The sequence below is a fragment of the Bubalus kerabau genome, chromosome 13, assembly GCF_029407905.1.
Source record: "Bubalus kerabau isolate K-KA32 ecotype Philippines breed swamp buffalo chromosome 13, PCC_UOA_SB_1v2, whole genome shotgun sequence".
Classification (NCBI taxonomy): domain Eukaryota; kingdom Metazoa; phylum Chordata; class Mammalia; order Artiodactyla; family Bovidae; genus Bubalus; species Bubalus kerabau.
In genome coordinates this window covers 47123110-47136521 of record NC_073636.1, presented here as the reverse complement: position 1 = coordinate 47136521, position 13412 = coordinate 47123110, and the positions used below count along the sequence as shown (strand labels likewise).

At 44.2% G+C, this 13412-nt stretch overlaps 2 protein-coding genes and 1 non-coding gene across 10 annotated transcripts in view; 2 read left to right on the top strand and 1 right to left on the bottom strand.

The window, feature by feature from the left end:
- Window positions 1-13412, bottom strand: part of DIP2C (disco interacting protein 2 homolog C) — a 310450-nt gene that overhangs the window by 76422 nt on the left and 220616 nt on the right. For all 8 annotated transcript variants that reach the window (XM_055544182.1, XM_055544184.1, XM_055544187.1 and 5 more), the window contains 3 exons: window positions 12968-13061; window positions 12769-12888; window positions 11488-11602 (listed from right to left, as the gene is read on the bottom strand). In XM_055544182.1, the coding sequence (XP_055400157.1) occupies window positions 11488-11602; window positions 12769-12888; window positions 12968-13061 (329 nt within the window). The remainder of the gene's footprint in view (window positions 1-11487; window positions 11603-12768; window positions 12889-12967; window positions 13062-13412) is intronic.
- Window positions 8648-9146, top strand: LOC129625629 (40S ribosomal protein S25-like). Its single transcript, XM_055544207.1, has one exon. It carries the CDS (start codon window positions 8700-8702, stop codon window positions 9075-9077), a length of 378 nt encoding a protein of 125 aa, XP_055400182.1. The 5' UTR covers window positions 8648-8699; the 3' UTR covers window positions 9078-9146.
- LOC129626316 (U6 spliceosomal RNA) lies at window positions 9153-9259 on the top strand. The gene has a single exon (XR_008701922.1). It is a non-coding gene; the product is annotated as a U6 spliceosomal RNA (small nuclear RNA).

The following is a 13412-nucleotide window of genomic DNA, read 5'->3' as shown; positions in this document are numbered from 1 at the left end:
GACACCACCAGAAGCTGGACAGATACCCAGAACAGATTCCCCTTAGAGCTCCAGACAGAGCCAACCCTGCCGACAACTTAACCTCAGACACTAAGACCCCAGAGCTGTGAACTGTTATAAAAGCCCAAGCAAATGAACATTCTTAATAAAATTTATAGGTACGCCTGTTTTTATTTTAAAAATCCACATGAAAGCAAAACGCTGAACCAGCCAAGACATATCCCAAGTATGGGAAGAACTGGTATGTTATGACCAAAAAGCAGGGAGGGAGAAGTTCTTTCACGACCCAGCAGTGTATACAGTCTGTCTGAGTTACGAGATCCACTTAATCATGAACTGCATTTATTACAGGAATTTTTCAATTATGTCTGTAAAATGCTAGTTATGGGAAGACTGAGTTCACTCACCTAAATGTAAACCAACAGCACTAACTCTGCATTACTGTAATCTATGCCATATATTATATTTAACAGAGTCCCTGCAAATCAGACATTCTTGGCAGCTTTGCAAAATACATCCAAGAAGGCAGCACAGAAGCACCTTAACTCCCAGGCACAGTACTTGGCCTTGCTGCTCGCTTGCTCACACACCTGCCATCCTGGTTGTGTGTCCCCCCACCTTTCCGCAGGACCTGCTGTGTCATGGAGGGACTGCGAGCTGTGCTCAACTGGGTGTTTCATGTGCCAGATATTCCTGAGCCCTTTACACACCAACTTACTCATGACTGTGAACCTGCAAAGGCATTGCTACTATCCCATTTTACAAAATAGAAAACCAAGCCTCAGAAATATTAACTTAGTTGCCTGTGTGAGTGGAAGGGCTTGTGGAGATTCAGACCCACAGAGGAGCCCCTGCCCAACCATTTTGTCTCCTTTCCCAACACTTTCCCTGCCTCTGGCCTAGAAGACTAGGCAATTTTTAGTTCACTGTAAGTTTTTTCATGAAATTTTCAAACAGTGGTATGAGTACCATGAGCATACCCTTCGTATGGACACGGCAAGCTCTGCATGAGAACATACGGCAGAAGGCTAAGACTCTGCTCACCTCCAGCCCCACTCCCTCCTCTGGTAGCCGCTACTCACAGCAAGAGTGAAGTTTCAGCCTTTTTGGCCTTATTGCCTATAAAATATGCGCACATACAAATGTGTTTACACCAAAGAGAAGCAGAACCCCATGTGCACATTCTTCTGCAACTTGCTGTTCTCACCAAACACCTCAAAGAACTTCCCACATGGGTGTGTGCATGTTAACACACACAGGATGTGTCCTGGACACACCAATGAACTAACCTGCTTTAATTATTATATGGTGTTCAATAATATGAACACATTTTTCTTTCATTTAATTTGTATGCATTTGGAAATATTTCTGTAAGATACATACCTAGAAAGGGAATGGAGGGGTCAAAGAGCATATACATTTAAAATTTTAATAAAGCCTAAACACCTTCTCAAAATGGAGAAGGAAATGGCAACCCACTCCAATATTCTTGCCTGAAGAATTCCATGGACAGAGGAGCCTGGTGTGCTACAGTCCTTGGGGTTGAAAAGAGTCGGACACGACTTAAGTATGCACACATACACCTTCTCAAAAGACTGTGTCATTTTGTAATCCCACCAAGAGTGAATGAATATTACTGTTTTCACTCACAGTCCACTGAGTGGACTCAGAATGCTGTTCTAAGCATTTTATGTATGGTAACTAATGTCTTCTTCACACAAGCCCATGAGACAGGCATGACCATTCCTCACTCATAGACAGGACATGCACCGCCAGGGCAACGGTGGTGGGGTTGGCCAGGCAGCATGCCCAGAATGGCTTCAGAACCCGTGTCTTCCACCTCAGTGCTAAGCTGCCCTCAGCCTTACCCGTTTCCACACACCTGTGCTGACATTGATCACCAACCTTATAACTGTTTCCAATATGGTGAGTAAAGTGCATTTCTCATTGTTGTTTCAATTTGTATTTCCAGGACTATTAACCAAGTCAGGTGATCTTTTTGCTCCATTAACACCCTCCTAGGAGAAGGCAATGGCAACCCACTCCAGTACTCTTGCCTGGAAAATCCCATGGATGGAGGAGCCTGGTAGGCTGCAGTCCATGGGGTCGCTAAGAGCCGGACACGACTGAGCGACTTCACTTTCATTTTTTAGTTTCATGCATTGGAGAAGGAAATGGCAACCCACTCCAGTGTTCTTGCCTGGAGAATCCCAGGGACGGGGGAGCCTTGTGGGCTGCTGTCTATGGGGTCACACAGAGTCGGTCACGACTGAAGCGACTTAGCAGTAGCAGGAAATAAAAAGTCCAAGGAGAGAAACTAGGTGAGGGCAGAAGAACCAATCTCAATAAGCAAGATTCTTAGGAATTTCAAAACATCTACTCTAATAATCAAAACAAGTAAACTAAATAATGGCCGAGGGTGCCACAGACCCAACTGTCAGCTTCCAGGTTCAATTCCAAGATGAACAGTGTGCTTATGCATCTCACACAGAACACAAATTACAGGAGGAATCACCCTGGCAATCTCAGGACCACACAGAGCTGTCTTCACACTCTAAGAAAGCACACAGCTAGGAATGGCCAATACCACCATGGTAGAAAAAGGGAAAATCCCATCTGAAGCCAAAGTAGAGGCCCTGCAAGGAAGGAGCTGATGGAGAAGGCCTTCAGTGGGCAGTCTGTACCCACTGTTATTTGTGGTGCCATTTTTAGCCTCTAACACACTTGACATGATCAGCCTTGAGCTGATCAAGCTTCTACAAAGCCCAAAGAAAGAGCTCCCGCACATGCAGTGAACACATCAACACTCTGCAAACAGCCAGCCAGGCTCAAACATGCAGCGATGCCAAGTAAGTGGGGTCAAGTCAGCAACAAAGGTTCTGAGGACTTCCGCTGCTGGGACTCAACAAGGTAACTACATCTTCTTAGTGCCACTGCCATCCTCCAAGCCCTCGGCTAGCCGGGACAACAAAGACACAAGGTTGAAACATAGTACTCCCCAAATTAGGAGTTATTTTCATGTAGTTTTGTCCCTAATGTAGTTTTATCCCTAATGTAGTTTTGTCCCATGAGAGCAATACATGCCACATTAAAAAACCATTTTAAGAGCTGAGTAACATACAAAGGAACGTTTCTCCCTATATCACATCCTTACCTATTCAGTAAGTATGTAGTTAGCAGATTTTTTTTTTCTGCTAAATCTATTACTTACAGACGCTTAATTTTCTCTCAGCCAGAAAAGGGATCACACCATACACACTGTTTACAAGATGTGTTCTTCATTTGTCCTGGTTACTTTTCCCTGTCAGAGAGCAATCATCCAGAACCAGCAGGGAGACAGCCTGCAAGTCTGGGGTTAGGGAGGCTACTTCCCAGCATCTCCCTCTGTGCACCTCAGTCTCCATCAAAGCAAACTTCTGTGCTCAATTCAGTATAACACCAAATACAGTAAAATCAACTCAAACATACATGGTCAGGACAATGAGATAACATGGTTACTCTGCTTTTCACTGCTACCTCATTAAGTCATTTTAATTTACATGATTATCATCTCCAAACTATTTCGTGTTAGAGAAGTTTTAAATTTTTGGCTAAATTTTTAGATAAAATGACAATGTATTTTTATCTCTTATGTTTTAAAAATAAGGTTGTGTGTGAAGTCTCTCAGGAGTATCCAACTCTTTGTGACCCCGTGGACTGTAGCCCGCCAGGCTCCTCTGTCCATGGGATTCTCCAGGCAAGAATACTGGAGTGGGTTGCCATTTCCTTCTCCAGGGGATCTTCCCAACCCAGGGATTGAACCCGGATCTCCTGCATTGCAGGCAGACGCTTTATCCTCTGAGCCACCAGGGAAGCCAAAATAAGATTATGGATCTCCAAACTCTGAAAACCCCCCACTTCAACCCCATAGGCTGTGTTAACTGTTTTTCAGTCTGGATCACTAGTTGGTTTGCCTCTGTCAGAAATCGTCAAATTTCAGTTTCACCTGGGGGCTACAATGTAAGGACAGTTCCACGTCTGCTATCTTTGCCCTTTGTTTCCGCCCAGCTTTCTAACTACTAAATTAGATGCTTTTTCAAAGTGGAAAATATTTATGGTAGCACAGGGGTATCTTTACCATTCTTTGGAATTACTGACTTAACTACTGTGTTTTATATATATATATATATATATACATACACATACATATATACATATATATATATATCACACCTTTTTTTTAATTGCCAAAGTGTCATGGTACTGAAAGAATACCTTGTATTTAAAAGGGTCACAAAAAGCTTTTTTAGTTCAATCAATATTATCACAATGTTGCTGTTAAACAATGGGCTCCATCATCTATATTTTAGAGGGAGACACAATCAAATGCAACCAAGGAGAAACCCAGTCAGAAAACAACCTACTGGAATCCATCTTATCCTGGTTTTGTAATTCTCTTGTTGAGTTTAGGCATCATGGATCCTACTTCTCCAGTATTTTTTATTCTACAACTAGCCTGCAGAGAAAAAAATACTAAACATTCATCTGGATGCACACTGGCATCCAGACACTGGCCAGGGCCCTGCTGCCAGCTCTCCAGTGCACAGGGACTCCCTGCTCCTTTCCAAGCAGAATCCGGAGGAGACTGTGACTTCCTCGCACCCGAACCTTCCTGGACACTCCCTTTTGTGTAGGTGAGAGGCCTGCTGCTGCCTTCAAGAACAGGGACATCAACATACTTAGTGGCCATGACCACGGGTGCCAAGCCACCAAACCTGGTGTCCACTCTGGCAGGACCAACTCAGAGCAGCCTCACAAGGCCAGCCCTCCTGGCTTCCACACCCAGATCCACTGGCTGCCCAAGCAGCTTCCCTGTAACAAGCTGGCTTGCAGATTTACAAACATTTGAACAGAAGACCATCACAGAGTGATACATATTCAGAAAGGGCCAAGGCTCTGAAAGTCTGAGCAGTGGAGATACAGCAGCAATTTTTCTTCACTGAGGACCACAGGCCAACCACCCAGTCCCAGTTTCTACTTAAATGGACAAAAGCCAAGCGGGCAATCATCTGCTCCCGGCTCTTCACTGCAAGTTCAATTTCTTCTTCACCACAGAGCAAAACAAGCTGTCCTGGGAAGGTTATTCAGATAGGACACAAATGCTCAGACAACAGCACAAAGGAAAAAATCAGCTCCCAACCCTTCAAGTGAGAATGAAGGACTCAGCAACAGAAACAGACTTGACAAGGCAGCCAATCACTTGTTTTTCACTTTTTTACTTTTTCTTTTAAAGATCATCCTATGAGTAAGTAGTAGACAAAGTGTGAGTGCTGCAATGCTTCCCATGCTGACTTTATAATATTTAAGAACGTGTCCAGTTTGTCCTCACTCCCAAATCCACAGGAGCAATGACTAGGCCTCCCAGGCCCCCACTCAAAACTTGAATGAATAGAATGGATCAAAGCTGTTTTTACTTAATAACTTGCCCTCTCACTTCTTACATGTGCAAACTGCACTTCAAGTTTTGGGAAAAAAATAAGCACAAAGCACAAAAAGAGAAATTCATATTCCAAAAGCAAGACCATTCTGTAGACACAGCCATGTGCGTGGATACCAGACAGAACAGGAATCTGACCTCTAGTCACTGGTCACACAGCCTGTAGAGGAAGATGTTCCAAAAAAATATGAGTGTTTTCACAAGTTTGCTTGAAAATGAACTTAAATATGAACATGTAAGAAACAAGGATGGTGAATGAAACAGGTTCTAAACAAGAGTTTAGCATGTGTTTTCCTTCTACATTCACCCCTGAGACAGAGACCCTGTCACCCACTTCACCACCACGCCGTCTGAGCATGACACCGTCACAGAGCAATGCCCTCCCTGCACAGCCAGCACTCACAGCTCACATGCAGCACATGCAGGTCCTCCCTGGCATCAGAGCATCACCCCAGAGTTGCTGCCCCACACCCTACTTGTGTCCATGCCTTCTCCCTCTCCCCTGTCTCGGCCCTTCTCAGGACCAGACTCATAGGGGCGTGGGCAGTAGGGACACGGCCTTTCTGCTGATGCTGCTTTCTCAGAGCATCAGATCATGATACTATAACTTTATGCAGTTAGCTGCACCTAGTCAGTCAAGTGAAATTAAAGCAAACAAACAAAACCCTACACAACTTCACTCAGGTAAAATGCAAACCTACATCTTTCTGCTTAGGTGAGTGTATACATCCAGTACACAGACATGCGGGAAAGGGCTGAACTCTTCACAGCCTTTGCTGCTGGTGAATTACAAAGGGTCATTGTAACTGTACAGCAAGTGACTTTTATGCCTCACTTTACATATTTTCCATTTTTCTTTTATTCATCTATTAACAAAATATATACTAAACACCAACCATCAGCCAGACAGAGACAGAGAATAAGCAATAATACACCAGTGAATCTGCCAGCCTGTGAGAAGGAAGCAAATGCTGAGAGGGCATCACAGTGAGTCACGTGAGCACGGGGTGGTCAGGGCAGGCCTCAGCCATGCTGCCCTAGGCGCACACCAGAGACCAGGAGGTCTGGCCACAGGGAGAGAGGATGGGACCAAGAAGGGGCATGACCAGACTGTGTGGCCTTGTGGCTCCTGGTCAGATGGGACAGCAGGGCAGAAGGGCAGGAACTCGGTGAGTTGGTGGAAGAAAGTGTTGGGCTTGGATGTCCCCTGGCAAACTGGACAGGATGCTGGAGCTGGTGGAAGGTGTGGGGTGTGCATGTGGCTCCAGTGGAGGGTAAGAGAGGATGGTAGCGGAGGCTTAAACTAAAAATCACGTCTCCTTGGCCTCCACCTCTCCTTCCCATGTGAAAGGAGAACTGAGTCCACAGTGGCCAAGACCCAAGAGATGAAGACCAGCCCCCAGTTTCCACATGCCCCTGGATCTAGCCTGAACTCCTCACGGGCAGGGAGCACACGGGAAGCTGGGGAGGGGCAGCAGGAGGGACAGGCTGCATACAGCCTGGAGGGGTACAGGGTGCGGGCCTGGGGCTAGTGTGTCAGGTGCGGGAGGAGGCACAGGTTAACTGGTCCACAGTGACTCCGCCCTTTCTATCACAGGAGATGGCTGTGAAAATCAACCTAAGATTGAAAAGCACTCTTTCAAATGTACACGTTTTGGACAAACTCAAGGTAAATAACACCATGACAAGCACCTGGCTGGTCTTGAAATGCACCCTGAACTGCCCCCTAGGACCTCTCTCCTACCAGGTATGATGGAAATGAAGTTTGTGATTTCAAGTCACATCAAAACCAAAATGGGTCATCAGGTAGCACAATGGCGTATTAGCCTCTGTGAGCAGCTCAGCACGTGGGAATTTGCTGGCTGTCTGAGGCCGGTCATCACCAGCGCTCTGTTCACTTTACTGCACAAAGTAAACCATTTTCTGAGGCACTGCAGACAGATGTGTGCTGCCTACAGGTGCTGTATCTCCAGAACCACAGGGCACCTCAGACATGACATTACCTGGTCAAAGCCATAAAAGAACAAGAGAAAAACCCGGAAAAAGAACTCAGTGAAGCAGAGATCAGCAATTTATCAAACAGAGTTCAAACTACTGCTCATGAATATGCTCACTGAACTCGGGAGGAGAATGGAGCAACTGATTGGGAATTTCACCAAAGGCACAGAAAATGTAAAAAGAACCAAACAGAACTAAAGAATAACAGAAATGAAAATGACACTAGAGGGACCCAACAGTTCAGATTAGAGAACGTGAGACGGATCAGCCATCTGGAGAACACGGCAGTGGAAATCATCCAACAGTAAAAGAAAAGAAACGAAAGACAGGAGGACAGCTTACGTGGCCTCTGGGGCAACGCCAAGCGCGCCGATGTTCACAGTACAGGGTCGCAGAAGGAGAGACAGAAACCCTGTCTAGAGAAACGATGGCTGAGAACGTTCCTGACCTGGGAAAGAAGACAGACCTTGAAGTCCAGGAAATACTGTGGGTGTCAGGATGAAATCAAAGAGATCTCCTCAATACACACTGGAATCAAATGGCCAAGGTTAAAGATAAAGAGAGAATCTTAAAATCAGCAGGAGAAAAGCAACTAGTTACATACAAGGGAAACCACCTATGACTATCAGTCGACTTTTCAGCAAAACTCTGCAACCCAGAGGGTTTGGCAAGACATACTCAGAATGCTGAAGGGAAAAACATAGAACTAAGAAGACTCTACCCACAAGGTTCTCATTCAGACTTGAAGAAGGGAGAAGAATTTTACAGAAGAGCAAAGCTGTAGGAGTTCATCACCACTAAACCATTCTTACAAGAAATGTTCAAGGGACTTTTATAAGTGGAAAAGGACATAACTAGAAATAAAAAATTATGAAAGAAAAACCTCACTGGTAAAGGCAAACAGGTAGTGGTAGTGGTAAAGGTAGTGGATCAACCACCTGTGAAGCTAGAAGGAAGGTTCAAAGACACGAGTAGTAAAATCTACATCCGCAATAAGCAGTTAGGCAACTCACCAAAATAAAAAATGCAAATCAGGACATCAAAAACAAAATGGAGAGTAAAAATGGAGTGCTTTTAGAATGTGCTCAAACTTACTGAAAACTTAAGTGACCACCAACTTAAAACAGATGCATATATACACAGGTTGAAATATACAGTGCTCTTTTTTTTTTGTCCGACATCTTAACGAGGCTGCAGTGGCTGTAGCTGCTCTCCGGGCTTTGCTATGCCGCCCAAGGACGACAAGAAGAAGAAAGATGCCGGAAAGTCAGCCGAGAAAGACAAAGATCCAGTGAACAAATCTGGGGGCAAGGCCAAAAAGAAGAAGTGGTCCAAAGGCAAAGTTCGGGACAAACTCAATAACCTAGTCTTGTTTGACCAAGCAACATATGACAAACTCTGTAAAGAAGTTCCCAACTATAAGCTTATAACTCCAGCTGTCGTCTCTGAGAGACTGAAGATTCGTGGTTCCCTGGCCAGAGCAGCCCTTCAGGAACTCCTTAGTAAAGGACTTATTAAACTGGTTTCAAAGCACAGAGCTCAAGTTATTTACACCAGAAACACCAAGGGTGGCGATGCCCCAGCTGCTGGTGAAGATGCATGAACAGGTCCCACTAGCTGTACATTTTGAAAAATAAAACTTTATTAAATTAAAAAAAAAAAAAAAAAGAAATATACAGTGCTCACTTCAGTAGCACATATACTAAAACTGGAATGATACAGAGAAGACTAGCATGGCCCCTGTGCAGGAATAACATGCAAATTCAGGAAGCATTCCATATTTTTTATACTTAAGGCTGATTCATGCTATTGTATAGCAGAAACCAACATTACATTGTAAAGCAATTATCTTCCAATTAAAAAAAAATATATGAGTTTCATGGAAACCACAAACCAAAAGCCTGAAACAGAAAAAGGAGAAACGAATAAAACATACCATACAGAAACCATTTTTTCTTTTCTTTCACTAATAACTCCTTGTCTTGCCCACCTTCTGCCTAGAAATCTTCCACGTATACAACCACTCAGAGCTTAAAACTCAACATTCAAAAAACTAATACGATCATGGTATCTGGTCCCATCACTTTATGGCAAATAGATGGGGAAAAATGGAAACAGTGGCAGATTTTATTTTCCTGGACTCCAAAATCACTGTGGACAGTGACTGCAGCCATGAAATTAAAAGATGCTTGCTCCATGGAAGGAAAGCTATGATAAAACTAGATAGCATATTAAAAAGCACAGACATCTCTTTGCCAACAAAGGAAGGTCTGTATAGTTAAAGCGATGGTTTTCTCAGTAGTCACATACAGACGTGAGAGTTGGACCACAAAGAAGGCTGAGTGCCAAAGAATTGATGCTTTTGAATTGTGGTGCTAGAGAGTCCCTTGGACTGCAAGGAGATTAAACCAGTCAATACTAAAAGAAATCAACCCTGAATATTCACTGGAAGGACTGATGCTGAAGCTGAAGCTCCAATACCTTGGCTACCTTATGAGAAGAACTGACTCACTGGAAAAGACCCTGATGCTGGGAAAGGTTGAAGGCAGAAGCGGGTGGTAGAGGGTGAAGGAGAAGGGGGTGGTAGAGGATAAGATGGTTAGACAGCATCACTGACTCAAAGGACATGAGTTCGAGCAAACCCTGAGAGATGGTGAGGGACAGGCAAGCCTGGCATGGAAGAGCTGGACATAACCGAACAACTGAACAACAACATGCTAAGCACAGCAGGGATCCCCAACCTCCAGGATCTAATGCTTGATAATCTAAGGTGCAGCTGATGCAATAATAATAGAAATACAGTGCACAATAAACAGTAATGCACTTGAATCATCCCCAAACCACCACCTGTCCCTCTCCCCCTCCTTCCCCATCCATGGAAAATTGTCTTCCAGGAAACTGGTCCCGGGTGTCAAAAAGGTCGGGGACCGCTACTCTAAAGCATGTCTCTGGTGTTCAGTGAACAGCAGTGTGTATCTGTTAATCCAAACTCCTGATTTATTCTACCCCCACCTCTTCTCCTTTGGTGACCATAAGCTTATTTTCTCTATAGGTGTTTCTGGGAACCACTGACAAATCCAGACAGGCCCTTGTAGCCCTTCTCACCCTGGACAAAGTCAGCTCTTATGAGCCGTAACCACAGCCTGTCTCTGCTAGGCACCAATGGCTCTGAAATGGGCAGTGATGCCAGAGTAACCTAGGACCAAGAGCATTGCATTTGCTGACCTTAGCAAGAGCCCTGGCAGCCCAGCTCCACACAGCAGAAGACCCCAGGCCCCAGATTCCTCTGAAGTGCTGTTGAATAGTTCAAAAGCTCAGAAAACCAGCGTGTTTACTGTGTAGTGTGTGTAGAACTGCCGAAAATGAAGACAACATAAAAACCATGTGTAAAAGGGAAAAGGGGTGGCCACAAAATTTTCGTTTCATCTGTTTACTCTGTTCTGTTGATGTTGATTAGACACTAAGTCATGTCAGACTCTTTGCAACCCCATGGACTGCAGCATGTCAGGCTCCCCGTCCTCCACTATCTCCCGGAGTTTGCTCAAATTCATGTCCAATGAGTCAGTGATGTTATCTGACCATCTCATCTTCCGCTGTCCCCTTCTCCTTTTGCCTTCCATCTCTCCCTGCATCAGGGTCTTTTCCAATGAGTCAGCTCTTCGCATCGGGTGACCAAAGTACTGGAGCTTCAAGTTAAACCTGAGCCTAATACAAGCAAATGAAAATATGCATAACCTGCCAGGACGAGGTTCACTGCTCAGCCTACCTACAGACAGACTTCCACTGACCTGGGAATCACAGTCAATCTCCAGAGTGATAAGTAAGTTTCTAACTAATGAATTTAGACTATTTAAGAAAATCCATTCTAGCATATACAAGAATGAAAACTCATCTTGAAAGTTGGGTCCTATTTTTATTCTCACACTAAGATAAACTGCAAAGACTTCCGGGCCTCTGTTAGCTGCTGAATGAGACCCCTCCCCAGGCTGCCCACTGAGTTAATGGATTTGTACCTCCGGATGGCCACAGTGAGAGCCTCTGGTGAGCTGGCGCAGGGGCAGATGACTTCTTGGCGTAGACCTTTACTTTGGAAGACGTTGAGAAATGCATCACAGGAAGAAATAGACCCTAAACAGAAAGAGGGGATGACAGTGGACAATTAAAAATATCCCATAATATAAAATGCCTTTGAGGTTACAATTTAGGCACATGTGGAATTAGGTAGCATGGACAAATACTTCATTTAACATAACCTACCATTTCTGTTACAATGAAAGCTGATATTATTCTCAAACACAGAACTCAAGAATTTAAAAAACGCAACTTCTATATTTAACCATACATTTTTTCTGACTGAAGAAGTTAACTTTAATAACTTGTCTGACACTTGTTCTACCATTTTTCACATGCATGTTCCAAGAGAGAACTTTAAAGCCAACTAGATGAAGAAAACATTCCTCTATATTAATATGAGTGATGAGATCAAGATATACAGTTATTAGGAACCTATCAGCTAAACTAGTCCCTAATACAAGTTTACCTTGCTTCTTTTAAAACCTATTACTCTGCAGAGTTATGGGTAAAACCATTTGTGTATTAAACAGCTCACAATTTATGGAGTTCTACTGTAAACAGAAGAATCACTTATAAAACTAATATACAAAATTACCTGTTTGCAGATCAGATGTTCTTTAAGTGTATGATGCTTTAATTTAGAAACACAGATGCCGCAAAGTTTACCAATGTGATCAGAAACATTCATTCACTCATTTTCATTCATTCACTTTGCTTCTAGCTTATATGCTCTTCTCATGAAATACAAGCTAGCAGAGTTTCTGTTTCAACTGACTGAAATAGTTCTCAAGGTATATTAATAGTATTCTGTGCAATTGCTCATTTATTTTATCCAGGTAGTTTCTGGTACAGAATTTGATAATGAAATTCCATTAAAAATGACAAATTAAATTTCCTGATCAATAAACCTGCTGTGGACCATAAAATAATCATAATTAGTATTTCTTGAGCGCTTGAGAACTGTACATAGGGACTGCTGCATATCTGATGACTGGGTACCGTCTTGCAGCTCAAAGAAAGAGAAGAGTTTAACACGTCACCTTTCCTCAGAATCAGGAAGGAGAAGAGCCAGGACTCCACCCCAGGGCTGTGGATGGACCTTCAGGCCCTGGTGCCTTGAGGCCCTGGTAAGACTCTCCTTCACTAAGATGAACGCTAGGAAAGGGGAAACCAAAGCCCAGAGAATGAGGCTCCTCCTGCCCGCCTGGTCCTTCACTTACAGGGGTTTGCGCCGTCGGCCACTATCAGCATCCGGAGAGAGGAGAGGTTGATGTCTCTCTGATCCCTGTGCGCCACCAAGGCCCAGTGCATGTCCCGGGATTTGACACAGGCCACTTTTGCTAAAGGAGAAGCAGGTGCAGTGAGTGACCGCCTGTATCGTGGGATGTGTTGACACTCAGCGGCAGCCCCCCAACGCACCTTTGTACTGGCAGACCTTCTGAATCCAGGACAGCGGGTTCACCTTCATCAGTGCATAGGGGATGCTGATCACATGCATCATGTTCATGACGCTCTGGAAGCAGGATACAGGGGTGAGTGGGCAGTGGGGTAGTGTGGGGATCCCATGAAGGGGGTAAGCAGGGGGTGGTGAGGGAAAGTCCACATGGGCATGACCCTCCAAGAGGCTGTGGGCATGGAGGTGACTCCTCAGAGGGTGTCTTGGCGCCCCCAGCTTCTACTGATACAATTCAAGAGTCTAAGTTCAAATCCTTTTCTTAGAAAAACTTAAGTGGAACAATCACTTTTTATTGGGCTTTCAGTATTGAAGCTTAACTCTCTAGTGTACTCTATTCATTTTGATCCACAAACTTAATTTCCTTTATTAAATGTTACGCTGAACTCCAAGCAGTAGGGGAGAGTTGTC

Excerpts from the sequence above, each read along its gene's own strand:
- LOC129625629 (XM_055544207.1), top strand. The coding sequence starts at position 8,700 with ATGCCGCCCAAGGACGACAAGAAGAAGAAAGATGCCGGAAAGTCAGCC.